The sequence below is a fragment of the Rhineura floridana genome, chromosome 10, assembly GCF_030035675.1.
Source record: "Rhineura floridana isolate rRhiFlo1 chromosome 10, rRhiFlo1.hap2, whole genome shotgun sequence".
NCBI classification, from domain to species: Eukaryota; Metazoa; Chordata; class Lepidosauria; order Squamata; family Rhineuridae; genus Rhineura; species Rhineura floridana.
The window spans coordinates 24007318-24029906 of record NC_084489.1 but is presented as its reverse complement, the minus strand read 5'-3'; the positions used below and the strand labels follow the sequence as shown (position 1 = coordinate 24029906).

Sequence of the window (22589 nt, the reverse complement as noted above, 5' to 3'; positions counted from 1 at the left end):
GAGGCATATGTGAGTGTATGTAGAAACTAGCTTAATGTATAAAGGGTCACATTTACATTCATTGCTCTGCCCACTTTTGCCTCTGGCCCTGCCCATCGCTACCATGAGGCTCCTGGATGGTTGCCCATAAGGGAATGTGGCTCCCAGGCTGAAAAAAGTTTATCACCTCTGATGCAAATAAATAACTGAACAAGTCACTACTGAAGAATGTGAGCTTATGAAGAACAGAAATAACAACAATAATAATTTAAAATTATGTTAAAAGATAATATGCTTGTCTGGTCAGTGAAATGTAGCTAAATCTTACATCAAATACAGAAGTTTCACGGCAGGCATTAACATTTGCCACCAATTTACTCATATATTGCAATCCAAATATTATGATGGCTTTCATTAGGCAATAACATTGGATGGACCAACTATTTTTATGTGTCAGCAACTTTTTTTTTTAATGACATTTCTTTACATCTCAAAATAATGCCTTTTCCCCTTCCCAAAATACAAAACGTGATGAGCACCTTGCTTGAGTTTTTCATATGGCTTATAATGGCATTATTTTAATTGGAGGAATAAGAGAAAACTCTTGAACACACGTTATCTGTATGCCTGCTCTATCCAAGGTATAGATCATGAGGCAAACCCATTCCGCTTCAGACTGTGAAATGTATTATGAGGGAAGAGGCCACACAGAGGATCTAAACAATAACAAGAACTTTACTATAACTAATTATATACAGAGAACAAGGCCCACAACATGGTGCTGCTTGTAAGGCAGGCCTGGAACGGAAACTAAGCAGAGGGTGGCTAGCATCCAAAAGAGAAATCAAAAAAGGGGTCAAAGACCAAGATGCTGGAAAATGGGAACTTTTATTATAGATAAAACCCAACGCGTTTCAGCCTGTTATCTGCAGGCCTTCATCAGGGGATAATAGTTTATAAGATTATAAGACCAGCAAATCACTTTCTGTACTGTAGAAATTTGAGACATTTGATATTGACACAGTACAGAAAGTGATTTGCTGGTCTTATAATCTTATAAACTATTATCCCCTGATGAAGGCCTGCAGATAACAGGCTGAAACGCGTTGGGTTTTATCTATAATAAAAGTTCCCATTTTCCAGCATCTTGGTCTTTGACCCCTTTTGTGATTTCTGGAACTGAAACTGCCACAGCCTGGGGCAGACTCAGCAGTTCGTGGTATGGCAAGCCTGGAGGGCCAATACACTACACCCCTCCCCCCTAGCTCTCATAGTTCTGAAGATACTTGGGACGAGCCCTGGTGCGGGTCGATCAAGGACAATTTTGCATTGAAGCTGACAGTGCATCCCCTAGTTCCCCATTTGGCTTTGGTTCATGCTGGTCCACTTCAGGGTCCAGGTGCAACTGCTCTTGTCTGGCATCAGGAGCAGCTACTGGCTCATTTTCTCTTTCCACTTGGGTATTTCCAGCACCCTCAGAGAGAACTGATGGAGCTGGGCTTCGTCCTCTCATCTGGTCCACATATCGACATAACACATGGCTATCTGGTGTTGGAGCCCTGTAGGACAATGGGCCCGTGGCTTGGGTTACAGTGGCAGGAATCCATATTTCACCAGCACTGTAGTTCCTGACATACACAGGGTCACCTGGGGTGAACACCCATGCAGGTTCTTGAACTGCAATGGACTCCCTTGGTCAGTCCTCGGTCAAGTCAGGATGCAACTGATCAAGCAGAGTCATTAGTCGTCTGTTCATTAATAGCTCAGCTGGGTTTCTTCCAGTTGTGGCACAAGGTGTGATGTGTTGTGCCAGGAGAAAACTTGCAAGGCGTCGGTCCAAGTCACCTTCTACAATCAGTTTCAATGCATCTTTTGTTGTCCTGACCATCCTCTCAGCCTGGCCAGCCTGGCCATTGGTTGCTGGATGAAAAGGGGCTGAAGTGACATGCCAGATCAGTCCATTATCCAGGAATGTGCAGAATTCCGCAGATGTGAACTGGGCCCCATCGTCTGAGACAATGGTGTTTGGCAACCCATGTGTTGTGAAAAGCCTGCAAAAGGACTTGATAGCAATACGAGATGTCATTGACGATACCGGAACCACTTCTAACCATTTGGAGTATGAATCAACAACAATCAAGAAAGTTTGTCCCTGGAAGAGGCCTGCAAAGTTGATATGAAGCCATGACCTGTTGACCATTGTACTGTACTGTCACTGAGTGTTTTTCCATCAAGTCTAGAAAAGTTACAAGAAGTGTTTGGAGAAGCAGCCTTATCTGCTGTGCCTGGCCTGAGAGAGCAGAAATCCAAGGCCAGTAGTTGTCATGGTAACTGTAGATAACAGCTTGGGAAAAGGCTCTAACTGTTGATGTTAGAGTGCTGTCTGTGTCTTTCTTACTTTGCTTTTGAAGAGGGAAGAAGGGGGGGAACTATGCCTTTGGCCGTAATGTCTTAGTAAAGACTCTTAAAACTTTCTCAAGCCTCTGTGAAGTTTCTTGCTCAACTTAACTCCAAAGTAACGTGTTGTTTCACGCAACAATGCTCACACATCAACATGACCATGGCATTTTTGTTGATTCCCATGGGTGCACTGGGGCATGTGGTGGAGCTGGTCTTGAAACGTGACACTTCTCACATCTCTTGATGCATTCTTCAATCTTGCTGTCCATCTTGGATCACCATACATAGCTGCGCCCCACAGCCTTCATTCGCACTATACCAGGGTGTCCGATATGTAGGGCCTCCAACACCCGATGTCTCAACACAGTAGGAATGACAACTCTATTTTCCCCCAGGAGGCATCCCTTGTGCACTGATAGTTCATGTTGTTTGGATACAAATGGTCTAAATTTCTCCTCAAGCTTCCCTAATGGCCATCCCCTCCACACCCAGTTGAGAACACGGGCAAGAACTGGGTCCTTGGATGACACAGTGCCAATATTCCCAGCATGGGGGGGGGTTGGGTAATGACTCTAACAACAGCACATCCAGCAGGTTTCATCAACCCCAGCAGAAGGGAGAGGAAGGTGGCTCAAAGCATCAGCATGGGCAATGCTCCTGCCAGGCTGAAGTTGCAATGTGTAATTGTACGTGTTCAGGAAAATCGCCCACCTCAACATGCATGGAAATAATATTTGAGGTGTCTGCTGGTTAGGGGCAAACAATCTCAAGCTTGTGGTGAGTACCAATAGTGAATGGTTGACCATAGACATAGTCATGGAATATTTTTATGCTAGCCACAATAGCCAGGGCCTCCTTATCAATTTGGGCATAGTTGGAGTGTCTCCACCTTGCGCTGGGCCAGAGAGACAGGCTGGGAATTTTGTTGGTGTACCGTCCGCCCTGCTGCTCAACAAATTCCCTAACTGAGCTGACAGAAGTAGTCTCGGAGGTACTGTTGCAGTCCCCTAGACTGTTGGTACTGGGGGACTTCAACGTCCATGCCGAGACTGCTTTATCTGGGGCGGCTCAGGACTTCATGGCGTCCATGACAACCATGGGGCTGTCTCAGTTTGTTACTGGCCCGACGCATGTGTCGGGACATACCCTTGATTTGATCTTCGCCACTGGACAGGGAGATGGTGATCTGGAGGTTGGGGGTTTTTCATCTACCCCATTGTCATGGACAGATCACTGCTTGCTGAGGTTTAGGCTTACGACGACCCTTTCCCTCTGCAAGGGTGGGGGACCTATTAAATTGGTCCGCCCCCAGAGATTAATGGATCCTGAGGGTTTCCAAAGGGCTCTGGGGGATTTTCTGACTGAGAAGACTGGCGCTCCTGTTGAAGCCCTGGTTGATCTGTGGAATACGGAGATGACCTGGGCGGTTGACATGATCGCTCCCATGCGCCCCCTCCTATGTAGAGCTCATGCAGCTCCATGGTATACCTTGGAGCTGAGAGTGATGAAGCAAGAGAGGAGGAGGCTTGAGTGCAGATGGAGGCGAACTCCTGACGAATGCAATTATGCCTTGGTAAGTGCCTGCTCTAAGCGATATACAGCAGCGGTGAGGGCAGCAAAAAAGAGATATTTTGCTGCCAGTATTAAGGCATCACTCTCTCGCCCAGCGGAGGTTTTTAAAACTGTACGAGGGCTTTTACATCTTGGGCCTCGGGATACTATAGATTCATCTGTAGCCCGCTGTGATGAGTTCTCTGGACACTTCCAAGACAAGATCGCTAGCATTCGTCGGGACTTAGACTCCAATATTACAGCAGTTGGATTCAATGAAGCATCCAGACCACGGTCTTGTCTTCATTTATTGGATGAGTTTCAGTTGGTGCAGCTTGAGGATGTTGACAAGATCCTTGGACTGGTGCGGGCGACCACGTCTGTGCTGGATCCTTGCCCCTCTTGGCTGGTGAAAGCTGGTAGGACTGGAACTGCCGACTGGGCCAAGGAGGTAATCAATGCCTCTTTGCGAGAGGGAGTGGTCCCTGACTGCCTAAAAGCGGCGGTAGTGAGACCACTCCTGAAGAAACCCTCCTTGGACCCAGATAACTTGAACTACTATAGACCTGTGGTGAATGTTCCGTTCCTGGGCAAGGTTCTGGAGCGGGTGGTGGCCGGCCAGCTCCAGGGGCTCTTGGATGACACTGATTATCTTGATCCGTTTCAATCCGGTTTTAGGCCTGGGTTTGGTACCGAAACAGCCTTGGTCGCCCTGTATGATGACCTTTGTCGGGAGAGGGACAGGGGGAGTGTGACCCTGTTGATTCTCCTTGATCTCTCAGCTGCTTTTGATACCATCGACCATGGTATCCTTCTGGGGAGACTCACGGAGTTGGGAGTTGGGGGTACTGCTTGGCAGTGGCTCCTCTCCTACTTGGTGGGTCGTCAACAGAAGGTAGTGCTTGGGGAACACTGTTCGACACCCTGGACTCTCCATTGTGGAGTCCCACAGGGATCGGTACTGTCCCCCATGCTTTTCAACATCTATATGAAGCCGCTGGGTACAGTCATCAGGAGTTTTGGAGTGCGTTGTCACCAGTACGCTGATGACACGCAACTCTATTTCTCCTTTTCATCTTCCTCAGGTGAGGTTGTTAACGTACTAAACCGTTGCCTGGCCGCGATAATGGATTGGATGGGAGCTAACAGACTGAAGCTTAATCCAGACAAGACCGAGACGCTGTTAGTGAGTGCCTTCTCTGCCCAGATGGTGGATGTTCACCCTGTTCTGGATGGGGTTACACTCCCCTTGAAAGAACAGGTTTGTAGCTTGGGAGTTCTTTTCGACTCTTCCTTGTCTCTTGAGGCTCAGGTAGCCTCAGTGGCAAGGAATGCTTTTTACCATCTCCGATTGGTAGCCCAGCTACATCCCTATCTGGACAGTGACAACCTTGCCTCAGTCGTTCATGCTCTGGTAACTTCTAGATTGGACTACTGCAATGCGCTCTACGTTGGGCTGCCCTTGAAGACAGTTCGGAAACTACAGTTAGTCCAGAATGCAGCGGCCAGATTGTTGACGCGGACAAGAAGGTCCGCTCATATCACACCTGTTCTGGCTCGTCTGCACTGGCTTCCTATTTGTTTCCGGGCTAAATTCAAAGTGCTGGTTTTGACCTATAAAGCCTTACACGGCATGGGACCGCAATACCTGGTGGAGCGCCTCTCCCAATATGAAACTACCCGTACACTGCGCTCAACATCTAAGGCCCTCCTCCGAGTACCATCCCATTGAGAAGCTCGGAGGGTGGTGACTAGAAATAGGGCCTTTTCGGTTGTGGCTCCCGAACTGTGGAATGGTCCCCCTGATGAGGTGCGCCTGGCGCCGACGCTGCTATCTTTTCGGCGCCAGGTGAAAACCTTTTTATATTCCCAGGCATTTTAATGCGTATTAGTATATGTATTTGATGTATTTTGCTACTGTTTGATTATTTTGTTTACCTTTGTTGGTTTGATTTTAGTGTATTATTGTATTTATATATTTTGATTGCTTTATTGTATGTACACCGCCCAGAGAGCCCTTGGGCTTAGGGCGGTATATAAATTAAATTAAATAAATAAATAAAAATAAATTCCGTTCTGTTGAAGACATTGCTCTGGAGTAGAAAGCGATAGGCACCTCATGAGAGTCCTCAAGTTAGTGGCTCAGGACAGCTCCAATACCATATGGAAATGCATCAGATGCGAGAATCAAGGGCTTCCATTCATCATAGTGCACCAAGACACTGTCAGACGATAACAGGTGTTTTACATCACGGAAAGCCTTATCATGCCGGGCTGTCCACTGCCATGCAGCATACTTGTCAAGAAGGCGATGCAATGGTTCTGCCACTGTAGCCTTATGTTTCAAGAGGGCGTGATAGAAGTTCAAGAGTCCCAAGAAGGCTTGGAGTTCCTGTTTATTACGGGGCACTGGAGCTTCATGAATTGCTTTAATTTTTTCCGGGGTAGGCCAAATGCCAGTGGTATCAATACTGTAGCCAAGGTTCAATTTGGGAAACACCAAATACACATTTGTCATGCTTGACCCGGAGACCAGCAACAGCAAAACGATGCAGTACATCCTGCACCAGTGAGGCAAGTTCAGCAATGGAGTTGCCGGCAACCAAGACATCATCAAAATACAGTATGGCACCTGGTACTCCTTTGAGAATGTCCTCCATTAAGCTCTGAAAAATTCCAGGGGCCACAGAAACACCAAACTGGAGGTGTTTTACTCTGAATGCTCCACAATGAGTGGTGATAGTCTGAGCATCGGCAGTAGCATCATTCACAGACAGTTGCTGATAGGCCTGGACCAGGTCAAACTTCGCAAAATGTTTTCCTTGTAAAAGTGATGCCAAAAGATGATGCACCACTGGGATTGGATATGGATGCTGATGCAGGGCTTTACTGATCATAGAATTATAGAATAGTAGAATTGGAAGGGGCCTATAGGGCCATCAAGTCCAACCCCCTGCTGAATGCAGGAATCCAAATCAAAGCATTCCCGACAGATGGCTGTCCAGCTGCCTCTTGAATGCCTTCAGTGTTGGAGAGTCCACTACCTCTCTAGGTAATTGATGCCATTGTCATTTGGCTCTAACAGTTAGGAGGTTTTTCCTGATGTCCAGTCGAAATCTGGCTTCCTGCATTCCGTGTCCTGCATTCTGGAATGATTAAGAAGAGATCCCGGCCCTCCTCTGTGTGACAACCTTTCATGTACTTGAAGAGTGTTATCATATCTCCCTTGGTCTTCTCTTCTCCAGGCTAAACATGCCCAGTTCTTTCAGTCTCTCCTCATAGGACTTTGTTTCCAGTCCCCTGATCATCCTTGTTGCCCTCCTCTGAACCTGTTCCAGTTTGTCTGCATCCTTCTTGAAGTGCGGAGACCAGAACCACAAATGCGGATGCTGCCATTGGCCTTCAATGGAGTGACAATGGGTGTCTCCCATGGAGGGTGTGTCACTGGCTCCAAGATGCCTTGCTCTATGAGGTGATCAAGTTCAGCATCAATCTTTGACTGCAGTTCAAACAGAACATGATGGGGTTTCATACTGATGGGGGCCACAGTAGGATACAAGAACAATGAAATAGGTGGCCCCTTATATTTCCCAAGACCTTTATCAAAAACAGCTTTGAAATCATTTAGGATGCTATCCCATAATGATTCACCAATCTGGTGGACCCCCGTGAGAGCAATGCCCAATGGCTCAAACTAGTCTAAGCCAAGGAGACTGGTGCAATGCCCTTGAGCAACCAATAACTGTAAAGTTCCATGGAAATTACACCTCAAGTTGGTAATGCACCTCAACTTCACAGGCGTTCTTTATTGGAACCTGATTTTCCTGGTAATCAGTAAGTTTGGAGTGGAAAGGGACAATTTGTGGGCCCCCACAAGGAAATATTTGCTGGTAGGTTTCCGATGAGATGATAGTATAACCTGAGCCCGAATCAACTTCCATGGTGCATGGAGTGCCCTGGATGGTGACTGTCACCTTCACCTTCCTCACATTGGCGGAGTACTGCAACCCTGGCTTGATGTGGTTAATCACTTCCTATGTGTTGTCACATGTGGAAAACTTCTGTACAGTATGTGTGGTACTGCTTTGTGTCCTTGATGGTGTTTTCCCTTCCACTGCACTTCTGGGGGCATCTGCTTCCACTTTGGCTTGGCATACTCACTCAATATGCCCAACTTTTTGACAATACCGACACTGTACACCTCTGAAACTGCAGGCACGTCATTCATGGGATCCGCCACAGCTCTTACATTTCACTGGAGAAACATGTCTGGATCTCGGAGGTCCTGCAGCACCTACTCTGGTTGATGAGCATTTGCACTGCAGCCTGTGGATCTCTAGAAGTTGTTGATTTGAATCATTAGCCAGCTGGGTTTCTGAACAGGGTGAGTTTCTTGCCAAGTGCACTTCTCGGGTGCTTGCTGCTGCTGCTTCTGTAGTCAGAGCTTCCTCTAAAGCTGTCTTAAACGTGATCTGTCCTTTTGCAAACAGACACTTTTGCAGGCCCTCATCATGCAACCCACAGACCAGGCAATCATGCAGCATCTCCTCAAGGTTTGGGAAACTGCAGTGTTTTGCCATGCGTCTAAGTTCAGCAACATACAGTGACACACTCTCTGTTGGGCCCTGATTTCATTTGTAGAAAGAATTATGTTGTGCTATTTCAGACAGTTTTGGAGAGAAATGTCCTTGTAAAACATTCAGGATATCATCATAAGATGTATTAGCAATACACTGCATAACACAGCACACTTCTTCTCTGACTCTGTAATGCCATTTGCTGCCAAGTAAAACGCCAGCCTGACTGCACAACTTTCCCACTTTCTGGGACCTGCAGGGTTAAATTCTTCAAGATGCCCTTGGGTGGCCATATTCCTCAAGATGCACACTGACCTGGAGTCCTTTGCAGTGATTTCCACAAGGCCCAAGCTGATGTCCTAATCCAGTCTAAGAAGAAATGTTCTCTCCCTTTCAGCCTCTAATGCATGAAGAAAACACTCTGTGTGCCTCATTAGATCCCATCCTCGTCACCAGTGAAATGTATCATGAAGAGGCCACACGGAGGATCTAAACAATAACAAGAACTTTACTATAACTAATTATATACAGAGAACAAGGCCCACAGCATGGTGCTGCTTGTAAGGCAAGCCTAGAACTGAAACTGCTACAGCCTGGGTCTGACTCAGCAGTTCCTGGTATGGCAAGCCTGGAGGGCCAATACACTACAGACTGCATAGGGGAATCACATGCTTGTCTTTGGACATCCCCCTCCTACATATGATTTTTTATAATGTCATGGAAAAGATTTCATATATATCCCGCCCTTCCTCCCAGTAGGAGCCCAGGGCGGCAATCAAAGATGAGGTCTGCATGCTTCTTCCAGATATCTATTTTTTATGTGCATATGGGAAAACTGAATCATGCCACCTCCTTCCTTCAGTCTGAAGTTGTACAATCCAGGAATAGTTTTACCAGTTATTTGCTATTTGTAAATTAGATGTTCAGTTTCTGCCAGGACAATTTTTAAAAACTGTAAAGAAAGAAAATGTTTATAACAATTTATAATAATCTTGATTTCATCCTTAAGAAAGGAAGTTTTTGTTTTTTGAGGGATTTCTGAGGTAGAAGGGCTTCCAATTTAACAAAAATCAAAACCATATTCTGTAGTGTTGATGAAATATTATTACAATTTAACAAATTTCCAAATGTGTGGGTAGGTAGCAGTACATAGTATTTTTTTCGGAGGGAAAATCCAAATTTTCTATTATATTAAGTGAAGGTTAAAGCATTAGTATGATATGTGGTGAAAACTGGTTGGACAATAACCATATCCTGCCCTGGAGGAAGGAATTTTACTTTCTTCACTTCATGTTATCTTCATGACTAATGAATCCTTCCTATTTGTCTATGTAAACTAAAGCCCTGTTTTCCAAGCCAAGATGGACATTGGCTTATATTTAACATAGTCTCCCTTGTGTGGTCCCGACCTTTCTCACCACATGAATAGAATCACTAACCCAGATTATCTCTCTCTCCCCCCCCCATTGCTCTCCGGATATTTGTTTGATGGTGTTGTTGCTCTGAAAGCTGTCCAGAAATGACATGCTTATCAAATGTGATTAAATGCTGTAGACTGTCTGATTGGAAATAAGCAACAGGAAAAAGTGGCTTTCTTTAGAAAAATATACTTTTTGCTCTGTTGAGAACACATTGCCTCAATACCAAGATACAAATGTATCTTCATAGCCATGCAGTTTTAAGGCTTAGACAAGGCCTTTTACTGTATTGTGTATAGTCGTCAATGGTGATACTAGGTGATGAAACAATTTTTTTCTTTTAAAAAATCCCAAATTAGGCTGCAATCCAATACACACTTACCTTGGGCTATGTCCCATTGAACTCAACAGAGCTTAATTTTGAGCAGAAATGTATTGGATTGCAGCCTTAGCATTGCCAGGGCTGGTGCCAGGCATTAGTGGGCCCTGGGGCACCAGCCTGCCTTCGCCCGTGGCACCTGCCCACATGTTTCACTTACCTCTCCCATCACTGTGAATGCCGCGTGAACTTCCTACCATCAACCAAGATGGCAGTGGGGGCATCAATCCCTTAGGGAAGACCCTGCCACCAACTTAGTTGATGGCAGGCATGCGTGCACAGCACACACAACATTCTCAGCAATGAAAAGGTAGGTGGGGTGTGTGTGCGGGCTTATTGAAGCCCACACTGTCTGTAGGGGGGAGGTGTCTGGGAGCTCCCTCTCCTCGATCTGTGGCAGGGTCAGGACCTGCTGCTCCACAGATCGTGGAATAGGAGTGCTACCCTTCCACTCTAAGGAGGAGCCCTTAAGGGGCCCCTCTGGGCTGCAGGGGCCTTGGCCAGGACCCAACCTGGCCACCCTTTGGCACTGGCTCTGAGTGTTGCCACTGAACTAGTATCTTTTAACATGAGAGTGAGATGGCACTAAAGGCTAGGTCCACTTTTTTACATCTACTGTGTTGTTACCATGATATGTGGCCTACTGTCTTCCATATATGATCTGTTGTGATATGTAGCACTCTGCCAAATTGCTACAGCGGGTAGAGACGGGGGAGATATTAGATTCAGTTTGCATTTAAAGATGAATCTACCTAATTCACACTTTCCGAAACAATACATGAATCGAAACACAACCATCCTTCGAAATTTGCATTTCTGTGAATTTTGTAAAGCAGTTTTCTAGTCAAGTAATGTGTACAAAAATGCATATGCTAGGGTATAATATGCATAATATATATATATTAATGAAAATAACATACCAAAATGTGTTATATTAAGGAAACTTGCTTTGTAAAAATGTGTATATTAAGCCAAATGCATATAAACCTGCATATTGGGGAAAATTTGTGCTAAAATGCTGATGAATTTTCATGAGGTCTTCTTTTTTAAAAAATTGCAAACTGATGTGGAAATGTTGAGAACTGACCTTAGAGTGGAAAAATAAGAAATGGAGAGAAACTGGAATGGATAGAGACGCCCAAACCTAATAGCAGGCGAGTGGTAAAAGACTGAAAAGTCAGGCCTAAGGGGAACTATGATTAAAAAGGGCAAGTGTTAAGTTCATCCAGGGCTTTGGAACCCTATCTCAAGAACATATAACAATTAAGAGGCAAAAATGTGACTGAACTCAGTCAATTTAATTGGAGGAAGTTGTATTATTTTATGTGGGTCTATCCTTCAGCAAGCATTTTAAGTTGGAGCTTATGTGAGAAAGCAACAAAGGACTCAGATTTCAAAGTGGGGAAGAATCCAAAACCTTTAGGATGACTTTGTAACATTCATGTTGATGACTAGGTTGGATAGATTTCTTTCTCCTCTCTACATCCCACAGTATCTATTGCCATCCACCCCTTGAGGTTGATGTTCCTGTACATCTATCAATAGCTAGGCTTTAGCTGATGTAGGGTATATCTGTGCACATCTGTCTTGCTATTTGCAACTGGCTTTTCAAACTACTCCTTCTCCTCTGAATTTTATGAAACTAAAACATATTTCAAGTCTTTAGACAAGTCATTGTGGCTTGGCTAGTTTCAAAAAGGGATTTGAGTGGGAGTGTCATTCAAAGGCTCTTGGGGCCATGCTTTGAGTAGTAGTAAAGCAAGACTCTAACATTTTGGAAGCAGTTTCTCAGACTGGTTTCCATAAGGGGGAAAAAGCAGTGCAGTTCAGTTTCAAATAGTTTCTGAAGGTCAACCCAGAGGAGCTTCTGAAATGCTCAAACCCAGCTTGCTTGCATAATCATTCCAGTGGCCTGTGCAGCTGCTGGGGCATATGACATAATAATAAACAGTTTGTCTTTGCCCACACACCCAAGAACACTCGTGACACAAGTTGGAATAATGTTATATTTATTAAATATAACATTCAGCATCAAATGCAAATAAGCCAATTCATCAGATTAAATTGCTTCGGGCAGGTGAGGCCTCCTACAAATGTGGGAATATTCCCACGCCTTCTAAAGGCAAATAATTCTCTTCAGACCTTAACTCCATAGCCAAGGACGTGGGGGAAAACCTCCCTCCTTGCTGCTGAAGTCAGTTGTGGTTCCCACCTCCGCACCATGGCCCCGCCGTACAGGCGTTCACCCTGATGCGCAAGCAGGTCCCACAAGGACACTCCTCAGTTCGCCACGAGGCATTAAGCTTTGATGGTTCCCTGGGGAGTGCCCCTTACCTGTATACTTTAACCGCCTCAAAATAACCCAATATACCTCACCTGCCCGAATTCCATGCCACAAGAGGGGATCAGCTCAAGCTTGGTCCCCTCAACCCAATAAAGAAAACAGACTCCTTAAACCCAACCTCAAATCCTCTAAAAACAAATCACATCCCCACTCAGACAAGTGGACACCGTCGTCCCTAAACAATTGAGGGGAATAAAACCTTATCCTATCATGGGCTATGCACGCCCCCCCAAGGGATAAGATCAAATCCCTGACCTTCCTATTCACCCATTTGCGCGACCTATCAATTTTGTTTGGGTGAAGTGCACCCTTCCATACTCGTCTCACGAGCATATCAGACCACACCAAAATTAAATTAGGATAAGAACGCCTAAGCCACATGAGATCACGCCTGACCTAAGCAGCAAGTCTATACCAGGGGGCTGCACAAGGTCATTCTCCCCCAAATGAATTAACAAAATATGCGGCTGTGCCGCTGATGCCATGGTGCAGCACACCAATGGCAACAACACATCCCATAACATGCCCCTCCGCGACTCCCAGCTAACTGTCGCTGATGCAGAAAGCTGCAGCTGCGTCCCAGAAAACGACGAAGAGGCCCTCTGATGCGCCCAAAACAAGATGGAATGTCCACACAGAACGATCCGCACCGGGACTGGAAGATTCAAAATACCTAAAGGAAAACAAAATTAAATACAACATTAATACCGGACATAAGACTGGAAGGCTGAGGAACGCCACCTGCCAATTGCCTGGATATCGCCAACGCTCATGCCCACGAGGGCAGCGGCCGTGGGCGCTCCAATCCGAAATGAATGCAGCCCATAGACTCCAGCATCGCGACCAGTGGCCAACAAGGCCCGCCGAACAACGGCCCAAAATTGGAACTGAGTCAGGGCAGAACCATCTGCATGTATAAAAAGATAACGCAGGCCCGCCGGCCTTAGAAGCAAGAATTGACGCATGGCAGCTACAGGGCATAATTCCAAAACCTGGCAGCTGCGTAAAGACACAAGACTGCCACGGCCCTTCTGATCAGTCTTAGAGACTCGCAGGGAGAACCTAACCATATCAGCACCTAACATGCAATTGCCAGAGCATAAGGCCCTGTAAGACACATCGCGCTTAGAGAGGACTAACACTTCACTAGGGCGGAAGGCACCATAGAACATCGTCAGACTTACTGCGGCGAAAAGGTGCGCCTCATACAAAGATGAGCATAAAGAACGAAACAATGCCAGGATCTGGAGGAGGACATCGGGTGTGATTGGCCTCCTCCGGTCAGCGGGCCTGGGAGCGGAACGCGACCAACCCTCAAGGACCTTTCTGACCCTAAAATCTACAGAATGATCCGGCAGTCCTCGTGCCTTAGAGATAAAGGCCAGCGCAGAAAGGTGCCCAGCAATAGTAGAAACAGAAGAGCCTTGCCCTTTCAAGTGCGTCATATACTGTAACAATTGATCCACGGGGATAGGCCACGCCATATATAAAGCAGCACTGATTCGGAAAGCTTGGAACTTCGCAAAAGCACGCTGATACGCTGTCTGAGTACTGGGAGCAAGAGCAGATGCAATAGCGGCCCCAACTTCTAAACGCCAAGGTTCCACAAGAAAGGCGGGACCCAGACAGGGTCCAGAGCCGCTCCAGGTGCAAGCTCCCGAAAGCGCGCCATCTGTAATTGGGAAAGAGCATCAGCAATGCTGTTTTGTAAACCTGGAACATGCCGAGCAACGAAAAGGATGTTAAAACGCAAACATTGCAATACAAATGTGCGCACTAGTCGCATAACTCGCGGAGATTTGGAAGTCTGGGCATTAATAACACACACAGTAGACAGATTATCGCACCAAAAGCGTACTGTACGGTTTTTAAATGCCTGCGGCCAAATATGGACCGCCACAACTATCGGGAAAAATTCCAAAAAGGTCATATCTCCGGTGGTCCCAGAGGCCTGCCATGTATTAGGCCACCTATCAGTACACCACTGCGACCGGAATATAACACCAAAACCTATACTCCCGGCAGCATCAGAATGTACTTGTAATTCAGCTTCCAAAAGCAATTCATCGCGCCAAAAGGAAAGACCATTAAAGTCCTTCAAAAACGTAAGCCACATACATAAGTCAGCCCTCATCCCGGCAGACACACGAATGAAATAGGATCGAGAGCGCACACCCTTCATGGCGTCACAGAGACGCCTGAGAAATGCACGCCCTGGGGAAATGACTTTAGAGGCAAACACTGTCCCACTAGTTCCTGTAATTGAGCTAATGTAATCTTTTTTAATACAAGTACAGTCCGGAGACGCTGCCGCAAAGCAAGCAATTTGTCCTGTGGCAAACAGGACGACTGGGCAATCGTATCTAATTTGATACCCAAAAAGGTAAGTGAAGAAGAAGGGCCCTCAGTCTTTTCTGGAGCTAAGGGGACACCCAATTCAGCCGTTAAGGCCTCAAAAGAGCGCATCAAATGTAGGCAATGGGAAGACCCTGCCGGCCCAACAAACAAAAAATCATCAAGATAATGAACTGACAGAGAGGAAAAAGTCCTCCTTCTCAGCGCCCATTCTAAAAATGTGCTAAATGCTTCAAAAGCAGCACAAGATACGGAACAACCCATTGGCATGGCCCTATCTATATAAAACTGACCTTGAAATTTGAAACCCAGTAAGTCCACATCATCGGGATGCACTGGTAGGAGACGAAATGCAGATTTTATATCGCATTTCGCTAATAAAGCACCTTTACCAGCTCTGCGAACTACTCGCACAGCCTCATCGAAGGATGTATACTTAACTGATGCATGACTTGGGGAAATGCCATCATTAACAGAAGCACCTTTGGGGAATGACAAATTGTGTATAAGGCGATATTCGCCCGGCTGTTTCTTAGGAACAATACCCAAAGGAGAAATTCTCAAGTTCTCCAAAGGAGGAGAAGTAAAGGGACCTGAAATCCGGTCAGCACTTATCTCCTTCCTGATTTTGGCCAACACTATAGGGGCCATATACGTGAGAGAGGGCTGATTCTTTGACGAAATAGCAACCCTGGGGCCCTGAAAGGGTATACGAAAACCTTTAGTAAAACCCGCTAGCAAAAAACTAGCAGCAGACCTATTAGGGTAACCTGCCAACAGGTGAGCCAGGGGAATTAATTTAACAGGGCTACTGGCCTTGCGACGTACCGCCGCTGTTGCCAGCCCCACGTTTATGCTGCTGGTGTTCCCCTGTACCCTGGCGAGCCTGCCGGGCACGCTGACAGGAAGAACTGGGGTGGTTGCCACCACACAGTCCGCAGGCGTGTCGAAACCTACATGGACGCCTGAGGCATCGGCCACTGCTGTTAAACGTCCAACAGACCTGCTGGGATTGAACCCACTGTCCGCCCTGACTAGAGCCAGTGGCGGAAGTCTGCGCTCATGCTAACAGGTGTCCACTATCTGCCCTATCACCAGAAGTAGGCCTGGCTGCAGTCATGGAGCGAAGCCACAAACCGGCATGCTCCACGTCCCAACGGAGGGTGGGGTCCAATGCCGCCCTCTGCCTGAAATTTTCATCGTACCGCAACCACGCGGTACCCGAAAATTCTCGAAAGGCCCGATGAATGATATCCTGGTATTTTATCATAGATAGGGCCCTTGATGGATAAGCCTGCGTCATAACTCCCATATAAATCGTGTAAGCGTTCAGCCAGTTAGGCCATACACGATCAACTCTCTTTTTTGTGACAACCTCACGTTCTTTGCCTTCCTGACCCTCTTTAGTTTTAACCTCGTTCTCACAAAAAAGACGAGTAAATAGATCAATGTACTTTCCCCGCCAGATTCTTTCCTTCGTTGTGACCAATAAATGGTCACCCAAAGGAAGAGAAGTATCACCCTGAGGATAAACACCCTGAGGGAGAGGCAAGGAAGCAGTAGGAAGACCCAAGGCAGCCACTGATGGCTGCCAAGGGGTCACAGCCGCAGCAGGCCAAGGGAGCTGTGGTTGTTGCGGAACTAAAACTCCCCCCATAAACACCACTGGTGGGGAGCCACTCTGCTGCTGAGAACCAGCTGAAGAGGAATCTAAAGGACTAACACCTGCAACGTTATTCTGTGTAACAGGAATACGTGGTGCGAGTGTCTCACCTGCATAAGCAGCCGGAGAAGCAACAAGCGGCGAAGCCACCAAAGCAGAGGGCTCAGACGACCCGGGCAAGACACTGGACTGTGGAGACTGAGCCTGTCCCTGCAACAACCCTTCTACAGCGGGACGTGAGAACACGGGAGAGGAGGACGCAAGCGGAACCACAGACGAAGCCACTGCGGATGGGAGAACCGCAGGCTCCTGCGCCGGTGCAGCAGCTTCAAGAACGCCAATCCTAGAAACCAAAGAAGCAAGAATTTTTGACTTAGTGCACTTCTCTGCGAGGCGGGCAGACTTCTTACCTGTAGAGGCAGTACTAGGCCCCGCCCCTGCGTCACAAGGCTGCAAACGCTCCCTTTCAAGCGCATCCACACGCGCCACCAAAGCATGAATGGTGCCCATATCCTCCTCTTCATCAGACGACTGGTGATGCTGAGCTGAGGGGCGCTTAGAAGCCTGCTTCAATATGCGAACGCCTTTCTTCTGTTGCACCTTCCTAGGCGGCATGTTTCTTGCCAGTATCAGAAATATAACAGCAGGAACAACGATTAACGCTTAACAAGTAACCAAAACCATAAGAAAGCAGCGATCAACTTAGCAACTGGATTTATTTTTCTTATATATTTATTTGTTTATTTATTTATTTATTTATTTAAAGGGGGGGTCAGAAATAATTATGAAGGGTGGTAAGGATAAAAGAAATAATATATTTACTATAATAAAATAAATTTAACAATTAATATATTTCCAAGATAATTAAATATTAATATATGTAAACTACTTAATATAATTATTAAAGAACAAAATAAAAACCAAAACCTATAAAAAGCTCAACAATGAGCACAACAAACAAATGAACTATAAAACAACAATAAATACAAGTAAGCTAGAAATTAATTTCAAACACTAATGGAATTAGGAACAGTAATGTACTGGGAGTTAAAATGCAACGCAACCAAATGTGAACTAAATTTAAAAAAACCAAAAAAAACTTTTTTGGGGGGGGGAGTAAACAAACGGAACAATTCCTTAAAGACAAGAAAAATTAACAGCCCCAACTAAATGTTCCCAAACGTTAAATCACAAAGGAAATTACCCCAAGTTATTCAAATCTATCACAGAAAGACGGGCTGTGTGGAGAACGATCAGCTGTGAAGCGGCGAAAAGCCGCCTGTGCTTGAGCAGAAGCCCGCAGCCCAGCTGATTGGCGGGAAATTCAAGCCAAACTCAATTAAAGAATTAAAGCACAGGACGGGAGCACGCAGCAAGGGCAAACAAACGAAAATGCAATAAGGAAACCAAAAAGCCGCGAAGCGGCAGAAAGCCGCTGGGGACGTGGGTGGACGCCCGCAGCCCAGCAAATCGGCGGGAATCCAAGCCGAGTTAAATAAATTAATTAATCACAAAACGGAAGGAAACAGCAGCGACTAACAAACCAGCCAGTTAAGAAATGGAAACGACCACCACGAGATGCAGGCAGAGCCCCTTGCAAACGCTATGCTCAAAGGTGCAGCGAGACAAAAAAGGCAAATGCTGAGGGAAGGAGCGGCTTTAAATACCCCGCTCAAACCCAGACCTAATTGGTCCCTTGATCTCACGTGGCACGCTTGAAATTTCTCTAGAACATTCCCGAGCCTTCTCAGCATTTTGGGTGTAGGCAAAAACGCCCCTATATAGGAACGACATTTGGAGGTAGATTCTAATCATTTGGTTTCCCATAAACAATGTTAGCCTTGGCTGCCGGGCTTTACTTGTCATAGTTAATTCAGAAACAGATGTTTCATTTTTTATTAATTGTTGTCATAGGTGTTTGCCAGAACCATTAGTATTCCCCAGCTGGTCTGTCATTGCCAAAAGAACAAAACCAGAACATCACAGCATTGACCTCTGCAGTACCTCAAGCAACAGTAAACAATGACTTGCGCTAACTATAGTTAATAACCCCCACTATGGTTTGAACTTCCAAATATACAACAGACTAACTATTGTTTATTTTATTTTATTTTTTTACAATAATTTTTATTCAGATTTTCATAAAACATACAAAACAAAACCATAAAACATTCAAAGACAAAAAACAAAATCAAAAATAGTTAGACAAAAAAAAAATAAAAAGTAAAATATTGACTTCCCATTTGTCACAGATCAAATCAGTTATAGGTCTACAATGTATAACAATCCTGTCTCTAAAATCATATTATAAAATCACTTTCCTCCAGTAGTTATCTTACTTAATCATCAAATCTCATAAACATTACTTTATTCTTTCCACAAAAAGTCAAAGAGAGGTTTCAATTCTTTAAGAAATATATCTATCAATTTTTCTCCAGAAAAGCATGTCGATTAATCCATCTCATTAATAATTATAATAATCTTATTGTCATAACCATAGTCAAAATAAACATTTCGATTAATCCATCTCATCAGAATCTGTTAGGTTCAATAATTTCAATAGCCATTATTCTATTATCCCTATTAGTTCCATCTTCCATCTTCCATCTTCAATAGTCTTGTTAAGTCCAGTAATTTCAGTGTCCAATCTTCCATTATCAGTATTCCGTAATAATCTTGCTGTCATAACCATAGAAATATTAACTTCCCATTTGTCACAGATCAAATCAGTTATAGGTCTACAATGTATAACAATCCTGTCTCTTAAATCATATTATAAAATCACTTTCCTCCAGTAGTTATCTTACTTAATCATCAAATCTCATAAACATTACTTTATTCTTTCCACAAAAAGTCAAAGAGAGGTTTCAATTCTTTAAGAAATATATCTATCAATTTTTCTCCAGATAAGCATGTCGATTAATCCATCTCATTAATAATTATAATAATCTTATTGTCATAACCATAGTCAAAATAAACATTTCGATTAATCCATCTCATCAGAGTCTATTAGGTTCAATAATTTCAATAGCCATTATTCTATTATCCCTATTAGTTCCATCTTCCATCTTCCATCTTCAATAGTCTTGTTAACTCCAGTAATTTCAGTGTCCAATCTTCCATTATCAGTATTCCGTAATAATCTTGCTGTCATAACCATAGTCATATAGTAAGAGTCTAATGGGAATTTCCTCTATCCCAAATATTTTCTTGCCATCCATTCTGAATAGGTTGCTGGAATACTGCAGTAAAAACATATCTCTGTTCTTTTTTACAAAATGTACTGGCTCATCTCTTGAAAGTTTTTCCCTTGTCACATGGCTGCAGTTAATTCCATAGGTCTTCTCCATATTAGGCTCCATCACATCATTCCAGTCCAGAAGATTATCCATGCCATTGACAACCTTATCTCCAATATCTTCATTAATTTCTTCAGAGATAACATTGAATTCCAAACAGTAGATTTTATTTCTAAAATCCATAAATTCCAAATCTTTTTCCTGTTCCACGTTTGTTCCAGGCTCCAGGGTCTCCTCTCTCACAGGGACCCCTATTTCTTTAAACTCCTGGATCATTTTGCACAATTCAATTTTCAGCTCCTTACAACCCTGTCGCAGGGTTCGTTTCGTTATCTCAATCTCATCCATTATTTTCTGAAACCTAGTTACTTCCAGATTCTCAGCCACTTTCTTGATTGCCATTTTAAAAGAAAAATATAAGAGAACCACTTCTTATTTCAGCAACAATTGGGTTAATACTCCAAACTTGATGACATCACAGTATAAACAGAACAGCCAGCCTTATCTCACTATGCTTAGGAAAACAAAATGTAGTTCCCAGGATCGAAACAATTAATGGCGTCGTCAGGAAACAGATTCGTCAAAATAAAATAAACCAAAAAGAGAGTAATCTCAGACAATATAATATTCTTCAGAATAGAAATCAGGAATAGAAATCTCTCTTCTGTGTATATCTTTAGAATGCAAATCCAGGACAGCTTTTTGCAACAAAAACAGAGATAAGCTGTTAATTAGTGCATAGCAGAGAAGAGTTATAGCTCACCGAAAAGATGTCCAAAGCCGATCCATCTGGCAAATCTCCTTTTACTGCAACAGTTTAAGTCAAGTAAAAAAATATAGAAAGAAGGGTGCTTGCCTGTTAGTCCGTTCTCTCTCTAAAGAAAAGATGAACGTGTCGCTTTATCAGATAGAGCTTGTTGAAAATCCGTCCTTCCTTGTTGGCTGGACCTCGTCTCATAAATCAATGAAATCTAGTCCTCCCAACAAAAATAGGCTTTGAGGTTAATCTCTTCGTTTCTCCCTGCCCGGGAGAAGTTTCATCAGTCAAAAAAAAAAATGTTTTGACTGATTTATATCTGAATAAGCTTCTTTTGCGGCGGGAGCCCGTCCCAAAAGCAGGCACAGGCTAAGTCACCCTTCCCGGAAGTCAACAGACTAACTATTGTTTAGAGCAGCTTGTCTGTTTTCATTTTCCAGCACATAGCTTCATAAGCCCACTTCCATCTCCATGGTGCAGCAGCCTCTTCAGGTGGAACAGTGGTCCTTTGCCTTGTCAGTGGTTTATGAATTCAGATATAGCAGCAAACCACAGTTAGCATACACTGTAGCTTGCAAGCTGGCTTTAAACCATGGTTGATATCCTGGTCAGCCCCTCACAATCTATAGTTTGCAGCATAGGTTCAGATACGATACCAAACCACAGTATGGCATTATGTCTGAATGCAGCCTATGAAGATGATTATTCCTCAATCCCTGCTTTTCCTGAGCGTGAGTAGAGTCACACCAGGCTGATTAGCAGGTGCCTGTCCAATGGATGCAATTGCAAGTGACGACTAGTACATAAAAATTGCAGGGAAAACATCACAAGACACTTATACTTTTGAGTAAAGTCAATTCATACACTCAGGGTTATAAGAAAGTAGTAAGCCTTAGTCAGACCATTGATCCTTCTAGGACATCATTGCCTAAACAGGGGTGGGGACACTTTTTCAGCCTGAGTGCCAAATTCACTCGTGGGACAACTCCTGGGAGCTGCATGCTAGTGGTGGGCATGGCCAGAGGCAAACGTGGGCAGACCAACAGATGTGAATCTTACCTTTGTACAGCAGGCCACATAAAATCCAGAGATTTGCGCTAACCTCTCCATCCTCCAGCCAGGCAACAAAGAGGCATTAGCACAGTTCAAGCCAGGCAAAAGCACTTGGGGGGGGGGGAACAGGGCAGTAAGAGGCATGGTAGGAGAAGTGTCCTGAAGGCCAGACAGAGTGGCCTGGAGCATTTAGGCCCTAGGCTTGAAGATTCTCTACCCCTGGTCTACACTGCCAGGCAGTGGGTCTCCAGTGTTTTAAGCAAAGTCCCAGCCCTACCTAGAGATGCCAGAGATTGAACCTGAGACCTACTGCATGCAAAGCAGATGCTCTACCACTGAGATACGGCCGTCATATCATGTCCTGAAGTGATAACAGCATAATAGGGGATATAATTTTCAGTATGAATTAATGATGTTCTATCATCAGTATGAATAATAATAATAATAATAATAATAATAATAATAATAATAGTTAATAATAATAATTTTGTTTTGTTTGCTTTGCTTTGTTTTGTTTGCATTGTCTCTAGGGGTGCACTCAGGATGGACAATAGGAACAAAATATTTATTCTTGTGTTTTTGACCATGTTCTGCTCAACTGATGCCCAAACTACTGGTAATGTAATATTCCTACTTCTTTTGCACCTGATGAGATCAGTGACCAAATTTCTGTCATCTTTTAAGTAGAAATAGCGATAGATAGTGAGTGCAACTCACCCCCAATGAAGTCAGTGGCACAACTGTCACACAGTTGAATTAGGTTGTTTATTTTTTTTATCCAAAAGAGGTGAGATAGTTTTACAGCTGTATCCTG

The 22589-nt window shown here is 44.5% G+C and overlaps 1 protein-coding gene across 1 annotated transcript in view; it reads left to right on the top strand.

The window, feature by feature from the left end:
• Positions 1–22589, top strand: part of LOC133365554 (collagen alpha-6(VI) chain-like) — a 146826-nt gene that overhangs the window by 5346 nt on the left and 118891 nt on the right. Inside the window, exon 4 of the mRNA XM_061587620.1 lies at positions 22306–22391. Coding sequence (XP_061443604.1) covers positions 22306–22391 — 86 coding nt within the window. The remainder of the gene's footprint in view (positions 1–22305; positions 22392–22589) is intronic.